This window comes from Anabrus simplex, chromosome 3, assembly GCF_040414725.1.
Source record: "Anabrus simplex isolate iqAnaSimp1 chromosome 3, ASM4041472v1, whole genome shotgun sequence".
Lineage (NCBI taxonomy): Eukaryota > Metazoa > Arthropoda > Insecta > Orthoptera > Tettigoniidae > Anabrus > Anabrus simplex.
Window position 1 is genome coordinate 97,382,918 of NC_090267.1, and position 19,004 is coordinate 97,401,921.

General features: G+C 36.6%; 2 protein-coding genes across 4 annotated transcripts in view; one reads left to right on the forward strand and one right to left on the reverse strand.

Annotated features, from left to right (window-relative positions):
• LOC136866022 (transmembrane 7 superfamily member 3) overlaps nucleotides 1-16,957 on the reverse strand; it is a 112,714-nt gene extending 95,757 nt beyond the window's left edge. For all 3 annotated transcript variants that reach the window (XM_067142632.2, XM_067142631.2, XM_067142630.2), the window contains exon 1: nucleotides 16,756-16,957. In XM_067142632.2, the coding sequence (XP_066998733.1) occupies nucleotides 16,756-16,846 (91 nt within the window). In that variant the 5' untranslated portion in view covers nucleotides 16,847-16,957. The remainder of the gene's footprint in view (nucleotides 1-16,755) is intronic.
• An 80-nt stretch (nucleotides 16,958-17,037) lies between these two features.
• LOC136866023 (ankyrin repeat and SAM domain-containing protein 1A) overlaps nucleotides 17,038-19,004 on the forward strand; it is an 878,495-nt gene continuing 876,528 nt past the window's right edge. The window contains exon 1 of the mRNA XM_067142633.2: nucleotides 17,038-17,228. Coding sequence (XP_066998734.2) covers nucleotides 17,125-17,228 — 104 coding nt within the window. The 5' untranslated portion in view covers nucleotides 17,038-17,124. The remainder of the gene's footprint in view (nucleotides 17,229-19,004) is intronic.

Below are 19,004 nucleotides of genomic sequence, written 5' to 3' on the forward strand. Positions count from 1 at the left end.
GAGGGTGCAGATGAGGATGAAGTTGACTAGTTTTATGAAACATTGAGTAACATCGTGGTCAGGGTCAACAGCAAGGATAGAATAGTGCTAATGGGCGATTTCAAAGCGAGAGTTGGAAACAGAACTGAAGGATACGAAAGGGTGATTGGTAAATGTGGGGAAGATATGGAAGCTAATGGAAACGGGAAGCGTTTGTTGGACTTCTGTGCTAGTATGGGTCTAGCAGTTACGAATACATTCTTCAAGCATAAGCCTATTCACCACTACAAATGGGAGGCTAGGGGTACCAGATCCATAATAGACTATATCTTAATCGACTTCGAATTCAGGAAATCTGCTAGGAATGTAAGAGTTTTCCGGGGATTTTTCGATGATACAGACCACTATCTGATTTGTAGTGAACTAGGTATCTCTAGGCCTAGGGTAGAGAAAGTGAAATCTGTAAACGAATAAGGGTAGAAAATCTCCAGGACGAGGAAATTAGACGGAAGTACATGGATATGATTAGTGAGAAGTTTCGAACAGTAGACAGTAAGCAGGTTCAGGATATAGAAAGAGAATGGGTAGCATACAGGGATGCTGTAGTAGAAACAGCAAGGGAATGCCTAGGAACAACTGTTTGTAAAGATGGGAAAAGGCGAACGTCTTGGTGGAATGATGAAGTGAGAGCAGCCTGTAAACGTAAAAAGAAGGCTTATCAGAAATGGCGCCAAAAAAGGTCTGAGGAAGACCGGGATTTGTACGCAGATGAAGGAAACAGAGCCAAACAAATAGTTGTTGAATCCAAAAAGAAGCCGTGGGAAGATTTTGGTAATAACCTGGAAAGGCTAGGTCAGGCAGCAGGGAAACCTTTTTGGACAGTAATAAAGAATCTTAGGAAGGGAGGGAAAAAGGAAATGAACAGTGTTTTGAGTAATTCAGGTGATTTTAATTTAAAGTCAAGAATATCATGTTTGGTCCGTATTGAATAGAGACTACAAAACAATCAATTAAATTGTACAAGATGATCCAGCTTTTCAAGTACATGGATATGATTAGTGAGAAGTTTCGAACAGTAGACAGTAAGCAGGTTCAGGATATAGAAAGAGAATGGGTGGCATACAGGGATTGCTATAGTAGAAAGGTTTGTTGTTGATTAAAATTACATCATTTATTAAATGGTACCGGTTTCAACATCCATGGACATCATCATCATCATGACCCTATTTGGCTGATGCAAGTGTACAGGTAACGCCTAATTACGTCCATCGACGGAGAATGACCATTTTCAACGTATAAACTAATTCTGTCCGACAACAGAAAGTCATTGACCCCTGAAAACATTGAAAAACTGTTCATAACCCAATGTCATGCATCATTTTGCAAGCAATGAAATATGTTTATCAATTTAACACTGAGTGAAAATTAAATAATGCGTTTGGTAAGTGTATTTTGTTTCATTTTTAGTGCTTATTTTCGTGTATATTTTCAACATTTTTAGTGCATATGTACATGCAAATTTTTGGAGTTTTTAGTGCATATAAATCCGGGCCCTAGTGATTACATCACTTCATATAGGGTTGAAGTCAGGAAGGTCGTCCGGCCGTAAAACAGGGCCAAATCCTCAGGTGTTACGCAGTTAGCACCGGCGACCCCACAGGTGTGGGAAAAAGCGGTAGCAAAAGAAGAAGTTATATGTACTAAAAACAATTTATAAAGGTTTGACGTAAAAATAGGACAGTTAAAGGAAGAGCAATATGGGTTTAGAAATGACAAAGTGTGCTGTCACCACTATTATTATTATTAATATATTATTAATTATTCATATATAAATAATAATAATAATGGATAAAATTGTGAAGGAGTCAAAGGAAGCATTTGGTGAAGAGAGGAGGTAGTATTATTGAGGTATAGGGGACACCAAGGAAATACGAGAACAAATGGACATACTGAATGAGAAAACTGTGAAATACAAAATGAAATTCAGTGTGGAGAAGAGCAAGACGATAATGATAACAGGTGACAGACAAGGAAAAGGAATCAAATATTGGTCAGAATCTAGAAACTGTGGGCAGCTTCAAATACCTTGGAAACAAACTTAAGTAAAATGCTAGGCTGCATATAGAGATTGGCAAAAGAGTGCAACAGGTGAATATATGGAATGTAGTTTGGAGCAAGGAGGTATGAAGGAAGTGTAAGGAGGTGATGTACACAGTATACTATACCCTATTGACCTATGCAGAGGAGACCTGGGCAGTGACAAGATAGGAGAGTAAAATTCAAGGCAGTGAAATGAAATTCCAAGGAAGCGAGATACGAAAGACAAGAGTAAAAACTTGAAAAATCACTTAACATCCTATCAAAACTAATATTATTAATTTGAAAGATTACATTTTTATTATTATATATTTATTACCACTATAACAATATACGTGCCTTTGCTGGCAGGACCTAGTGTTTACAGTGCGCTTTGTCTTCTGGTATGGGCTAGAGCAATTTTATTACTTTCATTGATCTGTCTCAGCTTTATCCTTGGCTTTGACAAAATGAAAGTGACTGAAGTATGAGCGATCCTAGTAATGCCATTCCTTCTGCATTGATGGTTATGAATTTCATGTTTTTGGTCCGTATTGAACTGAGAATAATATATAAGTAATAATAATAACAACGTAAACGTTTCCACCTTTTCAATACTACAATATATTCACAAAATTACAAATTACACGGTACTAGTTTCGACCCATCTAGGGGTCATCATCAGCCGTATTGGAGCAAAGATCATTTGTGGCGAAATCCTAAGAAAATGTTATTTTAAAGAATAACAAGTGAAATGAGATGTTATGGTAATAGTTAATAATACAAGGAATATACATACTAAGAGGTTTTTAACAAAGAATAAAGTATAAATGGGGTGTTGTAAAAATTATAATCATGGAAATCAGTAAGTTCTTGTATTGAAATGAAATATGGCTTAGGAAGAGGGCTTAAGGTGGGGCTGAAGGGTGCGGGAGAAAGTGTAATTGTCTTGGAAAAGTACCTTTGATTAAATTTAGGATTGAGTTTAGGTTGGCTGCATTATTGTTTCTGAGGAAAGTGATAAATAGATACGAAAGACAAGAGTAGAAAGAACTTACTGATTTCCATTTTTACAACACCCCATTTATACTTTATTCTTTGTTAAAAACCTCTTAGTATGTATATTCCTTGTATTATTAACTATTACCATAACATCTCATTTCACTTGTTATTCTTTAAAATAACATTTTCTTAGGATTTCGCCACAAATGATCTTTGCTCCAATACGGCTGATGATGACCCCTAGATGGGTCGAAACTAGTACCGTGTAATTTGTAATTTTGTGAATATATTGTAGTATTGAAAAGGTGGAAACGTTTACGTTGTTATTATTATTACTTATATATTATTCCTTCTGCAGCCAGTCCCTGCTATGAATGGTGTGAAAATATTGCTCATAGGTCGGTTGGTGCATGCATTCCAGTGGGCTTGGCAGACTGATATGTAATAGCAACTTCTGTCTCCGTGAGGAAAACAACGAGAAACTACATCACTCCTCATTTCCCTAGCACGCCTCTTCAGTGATGCCTAGGCCATCTATGACAGTTGATGGCGGAGCTGGTGAGGATCCAACCAGCCTTTGGGCTGAGGACTAAACATACATACAACAATGCACACACCACTGAACATAATTATAAACATCCTATTTTATGCTAGCAAGCCTGATACCTATATATTTTATTAATTATTCAGTACACATGATGATTATGATTTGCACATACAGCTATAAATATATAGCCTACCTTCTTTGCTATTTATTTAATGTCATGATGGAAGGATGGGAAAGAGGATTGGGAAGGTAGAGGCCAGGGCCTTAATTAAGGTACAGCCCCAGCATTTGCCTAGTGTGAAAATGGGAAACCAAGGAAAAGCATCTTAAGGGGAGTCGACAGTGGGATTTGAATCCACTACCTACTGAATGCAAGCTCACAGCTGTGTGACCCTAACTGCACAGTAAACTCGCTCGGTACTTATAATATTTCCTTCATAGCCTATCTGATGGGTTGTTATAGACAATTACTGTATTTAAGGTAATAGAAGTAAGTGCAGATAACACTGAAGTTTTTTGTTATGGTCCTTAATATCATACTCATAGCCACAAGATCTCAAGTTTTACATGGAACACGAACAATGGGAATATGATTATTTCAAAACTATGGTCAGAATTATAACTCTAGTCAAAATTTGCTCCAATATCAACCCACAGAAATCACAGTGATGTTTCAAGAATCAAGGTGTTTTAGCCCTCTGACCAACAATATTACAATACAACAAATGGCAACCTCATATCTAGAAGGGATTCTATCTTTCTTAATTTACTTCTGCATGAATTCAGTCAACATTTATTAGCATCAAGGGAGGAAAAAGAATACACTTGACCAAGGAAAATCCAACAGGAGATCATGAAAGGTAGACAAAAGCAAGAGTGTGCAATGCCTGAACTCACTTCAAGGTAGCTGCCTTACACCACCCACAGTGAAGCCCTAGGAAGCTTTATTTTTACGTTCACCTTAGCACTGCTCAAGTAAGAAAGCTAGCTGGTTTTCTTATTCTACCCTCCACTGACAAAGGCTGCAACTGAAAATTTTGGACCTATGTCTTTCTTCTATGTGTATCTATCCATGCGGCCCGTCTGCTTCCTAGTCTAGGTATAAACTTTTCCAAAGAAAGTTGATTAAATTCCTTCACACAGGTATGAAATAAATAATAAATGTCTTATGACTCTTTAATTACAGTTTTTTACAATTTGTTTTACATCACACTGACACACATAGGTCTTTCGGCAATGATGGGATAGGGAAGGCCTAGGAATGGCTTTAATTAAGGTGCAGCCCCACCATTTGCCTGATGTGAAAATGGGAAACCAAAAGAAACCATCCTCAGGGCTGCCGAGAGTGGGGTTTGAACCCACTATCTCCCGGAAGCAAGCTCACAGCTGCGTGCCCCCAACGGCACGGCCAACTTGCCCAGCCTTTAATTACTTCCTGTTGTCAAAAGTTGCATGGGTGTCAATATTTTAGGCAAAGAAACAGCTCTTTAATATATCAGAAAGTCTACATACACTTGTAAAGGTTAGCAAACTTAGGTGGCACAGGAGAGGAAGACCAGCCAATTCTTTATACAAGTATGAATCCAAATACTGTATAACATTCTGTCACCACAAATATTTTTAGTTGGTAGTAATTTTTTACTTCTTACAAAATTGTACAAAATTATTCTGATATGATCCTAGTCAATACAATACCAATCAATTTAGCATTGACTAGGAGGATATCAAAATAATGTTATACAATTTTGTAAGTAGTTCAACCGTCAATACGGATCTAACATGAGATTCATACTATGTAATAGTATTTTTTATACATATTTTTTGCTAATGGTTTCACATCGCACCAACTAAGATTAGGTTTTCATCAACAACAGGACAGGAAAGGGCTAGGTTTGGGAAGGAAACAAAAAGCTAGCTTGTAGTTTTATACAACTGATGATATTGTCACAGGACCTCCAGTTTTATTTGGAATCTGAACTAGGATATTCACTTTTCATTTCAAAAATTTCTCATGCACTGGTGGGGTTTGAACCACAGTTGTGTTCGTAAGAAGCCAGCATTTATGCCACTTGATTACCATATTCTTCTGGGAAGGAAGTGGCAGTGGTCTTAATTAACTTTTACAGCCCCAGCATATACCTGGTGTCAAAATAAACCATAAGAAACTATGTTCAGACCTGCCAATGGTGAGGTTCAAACCCACCAACTCCCACATACAAGCTCAGAATACAAGGCTTGCAATTTGTAACATACAGCCAATTCACTTGGCAGTTACTGGTATAATTTAAGGTTCAACTACTACCTGTCTACCTCAAACTTCAGTAAGTCTGGTTCTTCATTTAGTTTCTAGTCATCAGATCTGTGTACTAAATAATAATAATGTTATTTGCTTTACGTCCCACTAACTACTTTTTAAGGTCTTCGGAGACGCCGAGGTGCCGGAATTTAGTCCCACAGGAGTTCTTTTACGAGCCAGTAAATCTACCGACACGGGGCTGTCGTATTTGAGCACCTTCAAATACCACCGGACTGAGCCAGGATCGAACCTGCCAAGTTGGGGTTAGAAGGCCAGCGCCTTAACCGTCTGAGCCACTCAGCCTGGCGATCTGTGTACTAGGGTGAGTATAGGTGATTGATAACTACAGTAATACCAGCATATCATTCCCACTATGGCAAACTAGCAAATGCAAGGAAATAGGGAATCTGTAGTTCTGAAGTTTTGGTCTAGATTTTATTACCGTATTTATATAATGTCTACCCGCTGACAAAGTCTCACATCTGCAGCTTGTTCTGTGTGACTTAACACATGAAACCAATCATTAAATATAAAAATTGATTTGACATGAGTTATCACATCAACTTTCAGCTCTCTTAATTTTTTGATAATTTGCACATTTGTTAGTTTGCTAGAGGGGGGTTGATATATCAGTAGTTAAGCCAGGAAACATGCTGAACCATTTCAACAGTGCAGATCATCAAATCCGTACAGGTGCACCCTGATCAGTCATAATATTAAACACATAACTTATGTTGGTGGTCAAGGGTCATAACTTATTAGAAAATTAGTGTTTCATATGATCAACATGCTAACTACATTAGTCATCGCTAAATAAGATGTGGCCTAGTACACCACAGGAACATCGAAATAAAAATTAGACAAAATGATATGAAATTCCACAACTCTGAAATAACTTTTGAAAGGTGCCGACTCATAAGCGGGTATTTGCATTTATATGGGATACGCTTGGTTCTTTCCTTTTCACCTTGGACGGTTCAAAAGCAAAAGTGAGCCTCAGGGGTGACTTCATTTTCACAATCCATCTTTATTTACAATATCAATTTAATCATTAATATTAATCATTAAAAAATAACAAATTACAATAAGTTATAATATTACTCCATTAATTTAGGTTGTTTCTAGAGACTTAACAATGTTATTTTTCCAATTCATGTTACTATGTACTGTATGTTGTGGTTAAGTGTAAGATGACCGTGGGCCCTAACTTTGCCACATACAAAGGCATAAAAGAGAGAAAGAAATTCTCATACCCTAAGAGAATTGTTTTAAGTTTATATTATTGTAAAGGTAAAATAGCAGGCTGTTTCAATCCTCCTTTAAAAATCATGTGGGGAAAAACATGAGAATGATGAAAGCAATACAATTCTCAGTTAACTGGAAAGTTGCCTCTTCTTAAAATTAAAGCTGAAAGTTAGAATAGAGATAGGCCTATATAAGTTTGGTTCAATCATTTATGTACACTAAATGCACAGCCAACTTGCTTGATATAAATAATTGATAAGGAATTTGCCACCTGGGTGACAGCATGAAATACATCAGTGGAGAATGAATGACTGACCCTTGCTTAATTTTCTGGAACTAGAGGTACCAGTCCTATATTTCTGCCACAAAGTTAAATTGAACCTGCACCAGCAACTAAGAGACTATGCAGTGTTCTTAAGCTTTACAACAGTAAAAAGACTTTACATACAAAGCAAAAAACTTAGTTGGAGTGGCAATACGATAACCAACAAAGTAAAACTGAAGTTCAGTCCATTAATACTGTAATAATTTTCAAGTTGACAACCTTGACCTTATAAAAACAAAGCGTGAGAATGAATGAGTAATGAATTATTTCATGTGTGTGGGATTTTTTACTTTTGGGGAAGTCAAATGAAAGAGCTCCTCTGAAATTTGAACAAACTTAGATTCTTTTAAACTGTGTTTGCTGTCATACAGATGTCAGCATACAAGTCTATATCAAATAGTCTTTCAGCGTGTACTGTTTTAATATCAACTTGATACTTCTTTTACATATACCAGACAGGACAAACTAGGGGTATCTGCTATGTGATGGAGTAGACTGTACAGCAAGATACTCAACAGAGAGTGTTGGGCGGCAGTAAATAACCTAAATTTCTAAAGCGATCAAAGGCGTTGGGCAGAGGAGCTCCTTTAGCTGGGTGCTAGTCCCCCAGAGGACGAATGCAACTGAAACCCAGCAAGCAGTGTTTGCTCTCTAGGTTAGCAGCAGCTGCAAAAGGCATCTGTTCTCCAGGTTAGGGGAAGCCCAATTGAAACCTGGCAATTAGGTACAAAATGCCTTTGAGTATGGCAAGCCCATCATAAAATTAATAGCTACATAAAGGGGATCAAAACGAAGATCTAGTGAGTACCCCAGAAAGAACATCCATCTCTTGTGTCTCTCTGGAGATGCAAGGAGTGGATGGAGGTCAATGATCCACAGACCAACCCAAGAGCTCTCTGGATAAGGGCGATGGAATAATAATAATAATAATAATAATAATAATAAGAAGAAGAAGAAGAAGAAGAAGAAGACAGAGGACAAATAATAGCCTATGTCAGATTTTTTTTTTTTTTTTTTTTTTTTTTTTTTTTTTTTTTTTTTGCTAGGGGCTTTACGTCGCACCGACACAGATAGGTCTTATGGCGACGATGGGATAGGAAAGGCCTAGGAGTTGGAAGGAAGCGGCCGTGGCCTTAATTAAGGTACAGCCCCAGCATTTGCCTGGTGTGAAAATGGGAAACCACGGAAAACCATCTTCAGGGCTGCCGATAGTGGGATTCGAACCTACTATCTCCCGGATGCAAGCTCACAGCCGCGCGCCTCTACGCGCACGGCCAACTCGCCCGGTGCCTATGTCAGATTAAGCTTACATGTTATTTGCCTGTCTGTCACAGCATTATGGAAAACAAATGGGGAGAGGGGATTTTGATGAAACTTGGTATTAAAGTTTAGGAATATGGCAGAATCTAGCTAAATACTGTTCAAATGAATTCAGCACGAGGGGTGCTTCAGAGGGGACCTGAAACATAAAAATCCAACTCTTATGGTTTGTTACATGAAAACTGCTTATGACAAAATTTAGACTTTTGTTTTTAAACATTTATAATGTTCCATAATTTTTTCTGATACAGTGAAAAATATGGGAAATATTAGGAGAGCCCTCCTGAGAGAGCCTAAAACTTGATGCATCATCTTTACAGCTGGTTTTACAAGAAAATTACATGACAAAATTTAGTTCGATTCTCATTTAATTTCGATACGAAGAAAGCTTTTTTTTTTTAAAGGGCCACATAGCTTGACAATGTTTTTCAGTCAGGTTTTTATATATTCTATTGCACATTAAAATACATCGATCCCTCAGTTTGACTATACCAAATTTACCCCATGGATAAGGGAATTTGGGTACCAGGTATAATATGTGTAACAGAAGCAAAATGTGCTTTTAAAGTCCTCATAAACTCAAATTACCTCAACCTTATGTAAAACCACTCTCTGGGCTGATAACCTAACAGACAGAAAGGCAAAACAGAATGTGCAGATTAGTTACATACTTAAAAAAAAAATTGAACAAAATACAAATTAAAACTACATTAGTTTACAAGCAACTAGGTAAATTGAACAATTATCAATCACTACTGAACTGCATTTAGGGCCATTGCCCAGGTGCCAGATTCCCTATCTGTTGTCTTCTTAGCCTTTTCTTAAATGACTGCAAAGTAATTGGAAATTTATTCAACATCTCCATTGGTAAGTTATTCCAATCCCTAACTCCCCTTCCTACAAATGAATTTTTGCCCCAATTTGTCATCTTGAATTCCAACTTTATCTTCATGTTGTGATCTTTCCTACTTTTTAAAGACACCAATCAAACTAATATCATTCCATGCCATCTCTCCACTGACAGCTCGAAACATACCACTTGAAACTAAGAAACAAACAAATATTATTATTGGAAGTGCGCACAAATGGTCAGAGTACAACAAAAGAAATGATTTAAATATTATTTCTATTAATATTTAGTTCTGCGTATTCACTTATGGTTTTTGTTCGCTTTGTACACAGTTCGATGTTATAATGATCACATGTTTTTTCACACAGTTGGTATATGCAAGTCTTCACCGGATTGTGGTACATCTTGTTTTTGCAGAGGTGATGATGGAAGCCATGCAGAGACAGTCTCGTTAGTACGTGTCTCATCTCAAAGTTTGCTGACGTCCAAGTCCTATCGATCATCGCACCCATGCTGTAGAATTCTAGCCAGATTTCTAGGCAATGGTCCCTTAAACTTCGTAATTCTTGTTCTGCTGCTATGGTAGATGAGAGCACGGAGGTTATTTTCAAATCCTCCAGCAGAAAAGACTTTAGCTAGTACATGTTAGGCGAGATCTTGTTGATTTGGATACACCCAAGCTCTTTATAGGTAGCATGCTTTAACTCTTTCCGAGGTTGCTAGGGTTTTCCTGGTGAGGTCTGGTCATATAATTTCAATTCCATAGGTTAGGATAGGAATAATCTTTGCCTCGAATAATTTTATTGCTGTTTCCAAGCTGAAGACGCTAAAGTCCACCAATACAGTACATAAACATGACAGTTTGGGAAGAGCACTTCATTAGCATTTTGAACAAAAGAAACAGATTTACCTAACCACAGAACGGACGAAGACAACAGAACAAACCCAACTGACTGGATACCATTTACAGCGAAGAAGTCCGGAAGACAATAAATAGAACAAGAAAACTGCAGGCCCAGACAACATCTATAATGAGCATATAAAATCATCCATAGAATCACTGCTCCCTATATGGACTAAGCTATTCAATAAATGCAGTGAGACCTGAACAATGGAGGAACTCCATAATTAAAGTTATATTGAAAGGCAAAGGAGACCCAGAAGATCCCATCAAATATAGAGGAATTATACTAGAAAATGCTTCCTTTAAAATTCTCACAACATAAATAATGGAATGAGTAAAAGGGACCTATTGAGATCCTCCCTGAAACTCCATTTGGATTCAGAAACAATAGATCGATACTAATGGCAGTAGAACTATTATTAGGCAACATAAAAGAAGCACTTGAAGAGAAAGAAAAGCTCTATTGAGTCTTTACAGACTTCACAAAAGCTTTTGACCAACTGGACAGAGGACTAATCATATCCAAACTTGAAAACATATTAGGAAGAGAAAATGTATGGACAAGAGTAATCACAGAAATATTACAATACAACACTATAAGAATATCGGACAGCCTTTCCAATTCACATGCAATTAGGCAAACAAATGGTGTGCTTCAGGGTCACGAGTCCACTACTAGCCATTCTTGCAACCGAGGAAATATTAAGGATAACACAAGATAGAGAAGACATTCACATTTTTGCGTATGCAGACATAGTAATTAGCTCCACAAATCTGCAAAAATTACAGAGTGCCATAGATATAATTGTAAAATGGTACCAGAACAACAACTTCTACATTAACAACACAAAAACAGAAATGATGGTCTTTAGAAATGGATGTAAGATACCTAACGGAACAGAAATTGCCATCTCCGACAGCAAATTCAAAATAGTCAATGATTTTCAATACTTAGGGATCACGCTACAACCTAGCGGCAAATGCTTTACAGAACACATAACAGAGAGCTGCGCAAGCTATCCTAGCAATAAATAATATCAAGCATATACAAGCACTCAGCTTGGAAACAGTCTAGAAACAAAAAAATATACCACTTAGTCGAGCAGCTCATCTCCTTTCTCCCAAATCTTCCCAGCCCAAACTTTGCAACATTTTTGTAATGCTACTATTTTGTCGGAAATCATCCCGAACAAATCAAGCTGCTTTTCTTTGGATTTTTTCCAGTTCTTGAATCAAGCAATCCTGATGAGGGTCCCATACACTGGAACCATACTCTATTTGGGGTCTTACCAGAGACTTGTATGCCCCCTCCTTTACATCCTTACTACAACTCCTGAACATCCTCATAACCATGTGCAGAAATCAGTACCCTGTATTTACAATCCTGTTTATGTGATTATCCCAATGAAGATCTTTCCTTATATTAACACCTAGGTACTTACAGTGATCTCCATAAGGAACTTTCACCCCATCAACACAGCAATTAAAAGTAAAAGGACTTTTGCTATTTGTGAAACTCACAACCTGGCTTTTAACCCTGTTTATCATCATATCATTGTCTACTGTCCATATCATAACATTATCGAGGTCATTTTGCAATTTCTCACAATCTTGTACCTTATTTGTTACTCTATCAATGTCTAATATCAGTCAGCCAAAACTTAAGTTCTTAATAAGGCTTATTTTGTAAATTTAAAATACCTCCCATTAAAATCTTGGGATATTTGTCCATCAACCAAATCAGTATCATCAGTCATTAAAAAAAATGTAACTATGACCATCCCCCTTGCATTTGGTTAAAAAGTTGGCTCATTATAATTTCTTCTTGTGTACATCTTGTTCTGTAACCTGCCCCCTATACTTCTTTAGCACCTTGCCAAATTCACTTTGATATATTCAAATTACCCCATTTTTTTTTGGTACTGTTACTACATCACAGTTTTCCACCAAGACTGCTTTGAACGTGATGTGTGTGCCTAAATAGGCTACTTGTAAACAAAAATACAAAAAATTCCAGGCAGTGTTAGTGTAACAATACATCATAGTCCCCTATTAGTTTGACAGTATACATTAATTTTGCATGTGTATGAAGATGACAAAGATTCATTCAATAAATTGTAACTTAGGCCCAAATTACCCTGTCTGATCCTATAGCTTTTTTTGGATACAATGAAAAATAAGGAAAGATCAATTTAATACCAGAGCAGTAATAATGCTTAAAGATTAAATTGCATAGGGCCACAAAGAGCCAGGATATGGGTATATCACAACAAACTGTTGACAGGGGGAGGTATGCCAGGTCACGTACCTCAGAATCTCAGGAACTACATGAGGAGTCGACAAAGCAGTAATCATAATTACTGTGGCAGTCAGTCAGAGTTTATCTCACAACACCGTCAGACGCAGCGCATGGAAAAAAAGGAAATTCCACCTGTCCTTTTATTTGGATTTCTGAGGCAGCCACTCCTCAATGTAATAAGTCTAACAATATAATTGGGCACAATGTTTCTCCACATCACAAGCTCAACTAAATTCCATGTAATATATGCTATCATACTAAAGACCTACTCAGGTCACATTTTACTATGAGGGAGTATTCGATACAGTGTATTCTACAATTTTCAGCAATATCTTGCTCCCATTCTCGCAACTTCAGTGAGTGTGATTGTCATTTTTTAAATTCGTGGCATACCACTTCAGACTGTCACTTATTTACAACAATACCATTTGGCATTTTTAATGGGTTTGTACATTATTAAGTGTTACAGCATGGGATTCGAGAACTTTGTTAAACAAACGTGTTAGAACTCTATGGTTCCACTACATAATAAACACGTACCTATGTTTTCGTACTGATTTTAATTGTGCCTCGTCAGACTAAGTTTTTATTCCCTTTTGGACACATGGAATGGTTTAATGATTGTTCTACAGTATATTTAGGTTTTTTAAGACTTTCTTATTACAGCTAATTTATTCTTTAATTTTTGTTTGATTAGAATTTGCTTCACACCACACCAACACAGAGAGGTCTTATGGCAACAATGAGCTAGTAAAGGGCTAGGAGTGGGAAGGAAGTGGCCGTGGCCTTTAGGTACAGCCCCAGCATTTGCCTGTTGTGAAAATGGGGGGAACAGCAGAAAACCATCTTCAGGGCTGCCGACAGTGGGGTTTGAACCTACTATCTCCCTGATGCAAGCTCACAGATGCGTGCCTCCTAACAGCAGGGACAACTCACCCGGTCTCTTAAAATTTTCTTACATCTGTTACTGAAGATGGTACCACAGGTATCAAAACTGGTATAACATGAAATAAATATTTCTACTTGTACAGTATATTGAAGTGCTGATTAGGTGCAGAATCTATCCCAATTTCTTTAAGGTAAAGTAGTAATCATTCTCTTGGCAGGTGACTGTCCCATCAACAACAGGTACAACAGCTAGTAGCAGTAATATTATTATTATTATTATTATTATTATTATTATTAATAATAATAATAATAATAATGCAGCAAATTAATCCTTAAAAATTCCAGTGTGAGTATAAATTTGGGATGAATAAGTATGTGTCCAAATATGAAGATTCATCACCTTTACCAAAACACTCAATGTTGATCAGACGATCACAATCTGATACTTCTTTGGAATAATTACAGGCATCAACAACTAAGCTGATAAGCTACAAAGGGACTATCAACAAATGAGCAAAAAAGAGCAGACAAAGAAAATGTTAAGAAACTAATAAACTCTGTCATATCCAAAACTCTAAAACCCAACCCATGGTCAGGATAATCATAAAATGAACAGTTCTTTTCTCTCAAAGTGAAATCTAGAATGATACATCTTACTTAGTTCAGGGAGGAAGTTTCAGTAACCAAGCAGAACTTTAAATTGCAAAAACAAAAAATTTCCTGAGATTGTGTTGTTGTATGGGTGTTCAGTTCATAGACTGGTTTAAAGTTTTTTTAATTTGCTTTACATCGCACCGACACAGATAGGTCTTATGGCGATGATGGGATAGGAAAGGCCTAGGAGTGAAAAGGAAGCAGCCATGGCCTTAATTAAGGTACAGCCCCACCATTTGCCTGGTGTGAAAATGGGAAACCACGGAAAACCATCTTCAGGGCTGCCGACAGTGGAGTTCGAACCCACTATCTCTCGGATGCAAGCTCACAGCTGCGCGACCCTAACCGCACGGCTAATCATAAGTGTGTGTCATTTGTGTCTTGGGCTTCATCAACCATTCTTACTCCCTGCACTTCCCTAAAAAATTTGTGGTTGTGTCTATATGTGTCCTATCGTATCGACCTTGCTGGTAAAAAGGAGAGCTCTTCTGCACTTAATTTGCCACCTCCTTCGAGGCTAGCGAGAAACTACTTGGCAGGAGTAGGCAAAGTTCTCCACAGTTTCCAGTGGATAGTTTCCTAGCATGATGTTCGCTGGTCATCTCCCTCTGTCTGCGATTGCTAATATGAATAAAATGAAAAAGGTAAAGGCTAAAGAAACAGGATCATGAGAGGCTTGAAAATGTCCCTCCAACTAGTAAAACTAATATCACTGGAATTACTGATGACAGGAGAACAGATAGAAAAGATGAAACAGACGTCTAACAAACTTGAAGCAATACTAGACTTGGCTGCAGACTTGTAGTCATCATACGGCTACCATGTCTCACAAATAGTAGGATGATGACTGATTATGAAAAAAATAAAAAAAATTATATATATCTATATATTACTCTATTTTTATTATGCCCACCCTCCTAGCACAACGGTTACTGTTATTAGCTGCCATCCTCGGGGGGCCCGTGTTCAATTCCCTGTACTGTCAGATATGTAAGAATGGCAGGAGGGCTGGTATGTGGTAAATATGGTACATGAGCTCCAAGGATGATGTGCCTGAAAAGAGCTGCACCACTTCGGGATGAGCACACAATTTTGCATTTTTATATATTTATTTTTTTAAGTCCCTCTAATAAAGATGTCTTCAGACGTTAATGCTATGAAGGAGGTTTAACAATGCAGTACTTCCACTGAAATAGAGCCATCATAATTTATTGCTCTCCAGTGCCAATTTGCGCTGAAATAGGCTAGGACCAAAAAATTTGAGCAGAGGATCCCAAGGTGCAACCAGCTGGGTCTAACAGCTCTATAAGCCTCTGCAGGAGGAATGAAAGATAAATTACAACAGTCTTAATACTGCCATTACTGCCATACTGAAATAACCGAGTATGTTCAACCATTCATACATAAACCTAAATATCATGCTAGAAGACAGGAAGGAATTTCCTCTAAAAATTTTGTGTTATTTAATGACACACCAAGCTTGAAAAAGTAAAAATTACAGCATGTAACTTCAGAGAAGAGAGGATGGCAATAATCACTAAACAAATGATGTACAGCAATACGTGGTAGCACGACACGAGTACACAACTACAAAAGATAATATTAAATTGCAAAGATCACACTAATAGACCTACTTAAACTTACGTATGAAAGAAATAACATGTAGACTTACAGTAATTAAAAAAAAAAAAACATATCTTAAACAGTGCAGGAAAGAGATACCTGACTTTGCATGGCTATGACTTGGAATAAAAACACTGTCACAAACTGTGAGTTAAATTGATTTGCAACAGATTCCTCAATAATATACAATACAAGAATATATTATAATATTACCGTGCCCTTACCAAAAACAGAAGAATAAAGCACAGGCAGCTGAAACTGACTGATACCAAATTAACGATTATTACGTGGGGGTTAGATAGGATCAGTAAAATATGGGATCAACGTTTGGGTCAATATTATTCCTTTCAAAATGAATCAGATGCATGTCACTGGTGGTGACAACCTAACCTATAAGTTTGTTGTGGAAATGATTTGAAAGGATTTTCAGAGCATCTAATTCATTTCATTATTTAATTTCTGCCAGTCTAACTTCCAATACAGACCTACACTTGTACCGTTACATACTAAAAAGTACTTATATAATACTAAAATAATACTTATATAATAATGAATGCTACGATTCGCCGACTTCAGTAATGTGTGATAAAACTATGGCAAACGTAATATGAAACGAGAACAAAGTATAGGAGATTAATACCTTTAAAACTGTAAAATGTAACCCTCCTTAACATATCAGGCACAATTTGCAAAAGCAGTTCCAATGAAAAATAAAGACTACTCTTTCGTATAAAATGGCATATTTACCTTTCACAGACACTGCGTTTCCGTTCATGAAAATGGAAATTAATAAAATAGTAGGAAACATTCCCAGCCAGCTCATCTTGTTGAATGCCATTTTTCCTAAAGTCTACGAAGAAACATGTTGTAATTCAACTCTCAACACTGCACTCCAATATTTCATTTTGACAACTTTGAGAGCTAATGTCCCACCACATGACTTCGCTACGCCACGTTCAGCTGTTAGCTTTCGCACTGACAGACGTTTGAGAGCGCAGCAGTCGATTCAATATGGTGGTGATGGATCAATGAAATTTGTGATAGAGTAGTAGTAGTAGTGTAAATTGTGTATTTAATTATTACATATTATGTGTATAGTTCGCGAGTAAATGGGCCATGGGCAAAGATCAGGAGCTGTTGGAAGCAGCAAGAAATGGAAATATCCCGGTGGTGGAGAAAATACTCAGCCAGAGGGCGAAGAGGAGTGGCCCTCTTGCAAGGTGGGTTGGCTCATTTGTATTTTTTTGATCACTTTTTACAGCTGTATAGTATATTTATGAATTAAAATGAGATTTTCTGGATAATGTAAGGATTGTACTGTTAATTGCACTGAGTGATGTTCGATTTAGAATCTTCTCACGCTCGCAATATTAATATTAATGATGTTGTTTATAAACAGTTTTAATTTATTGAATTATGTATTTAACTTGCATCAATTACTCTGTTAGTATTTTGTAGTTCACACGCATGGAATAACCTTCCCTCACTTTAATAAACATTGAGCTTTACCAGTTACTGGTTATTAACCAATTTCAAGTATGTGTATCACTTGGATAGTTCAAGCTCTGAGTGTTTTTACTCTTAAAATTTGTATTGTATGTTACTGTAGATTACCTTTTGGGCTAGACCATGTTAATATTTAGTGTAAGTTATTCTTTGTACTTTTTTATATTGTACATAGTTTATTGTTAGCCTGCACTAAATACACAACCATCTGTTTTAGTTCAGATTGTTCTTTGTAGCCTTACTGTTCTAAATCTATTCCATATTTTAAATAGATTGATATTGAAATTGAAAGTGTTCCAGGTTTCTTAATAAGATTAGATACATGTATATAAAATAAGTGATAGATACTGTGTAGATGATCGGTGTCTCTTAACATTTTAAAATGATACCGATACTTGTTATAAGCAGTTAATATTCGCCTCCGTAGCATAACGTTAGTGTTATTAGCTGCCGTCCTCGGGGGCCCGGGTTGGATTCCCAGTACTGCCAGAGATTTCAAATTGGCATGAGGGCTGGTATGTGGTTGAAATAGTGCATGCAGCTCACCTTTATAGGGTGTGTGCCTGAAAAGAGCTGCACCACCTCAGGATGAGGACACAAGTTTAGTTTTAGTTTAGCAGTTAATCAGGATAAATCGTCCCTTTTAGTATAGTACAATAGGATCTTCTGAAATTAAAAGTGGTATAAAATAAAAAATGTTTGTGAATTAGTTAAGATAGTTTAAATTAATTTATGTAGGATATGTGGTTAATTATTTGTACCGAGTAGGAGTAGAGCAACACACTCTTCACTTCATTCTGTTTCATTGAGATTTCATTAATAATGTTTGATTCTTCTTCCTCTCATTTATTGCTAGCATTAATAACGATGATTATATTTTCTCTCAATTAACTCTTTTTTGAAACATAAATTTTTTTTTATACAAACAGGTAAATAATGAATTAAACAAATTATTGCAAAATAAATGCAGTGTTCATGTATGTATCTCGATGGTTAGTGAGATACCAATATTTATAACTCTAAATAATTAGGTGATATGTAAACAAATCAAACAGGTGTTGATTTTTTATTCATTTGACTAGTTCCAATTACATTTTAAATGGTATTAATTAATCATTACTCATTAGTTATTAATGTACTTAAAAGCAAAAAATGAAGGTTATTGTAATGAATGAATATGTAGGCTGTTTTTTTTTTGTTTGCCTCTTGAGTATTTTAATCATGGCTTGTATTTAATAGAGGAAACAGCATAGTCTTCTTTAGTATCCTGGCTCTGAAATTACAGGCTTTTTTAAAGTACCATTTTGGTACTTTTCTTGCTGTTAGTCCATTTGAAATCAAATGTTATTTCCATAAGCTGGTGATAAGCTATGCCTTTAAATTTTTCTTAATGACCAACCATGTCTCTTCTTTGGCAGTGTTTAGAACCAAGTAGAGTGATTAGTACCTTCTTAAATCAACATATTTTTCTTAAACAAAGTAATTATAAA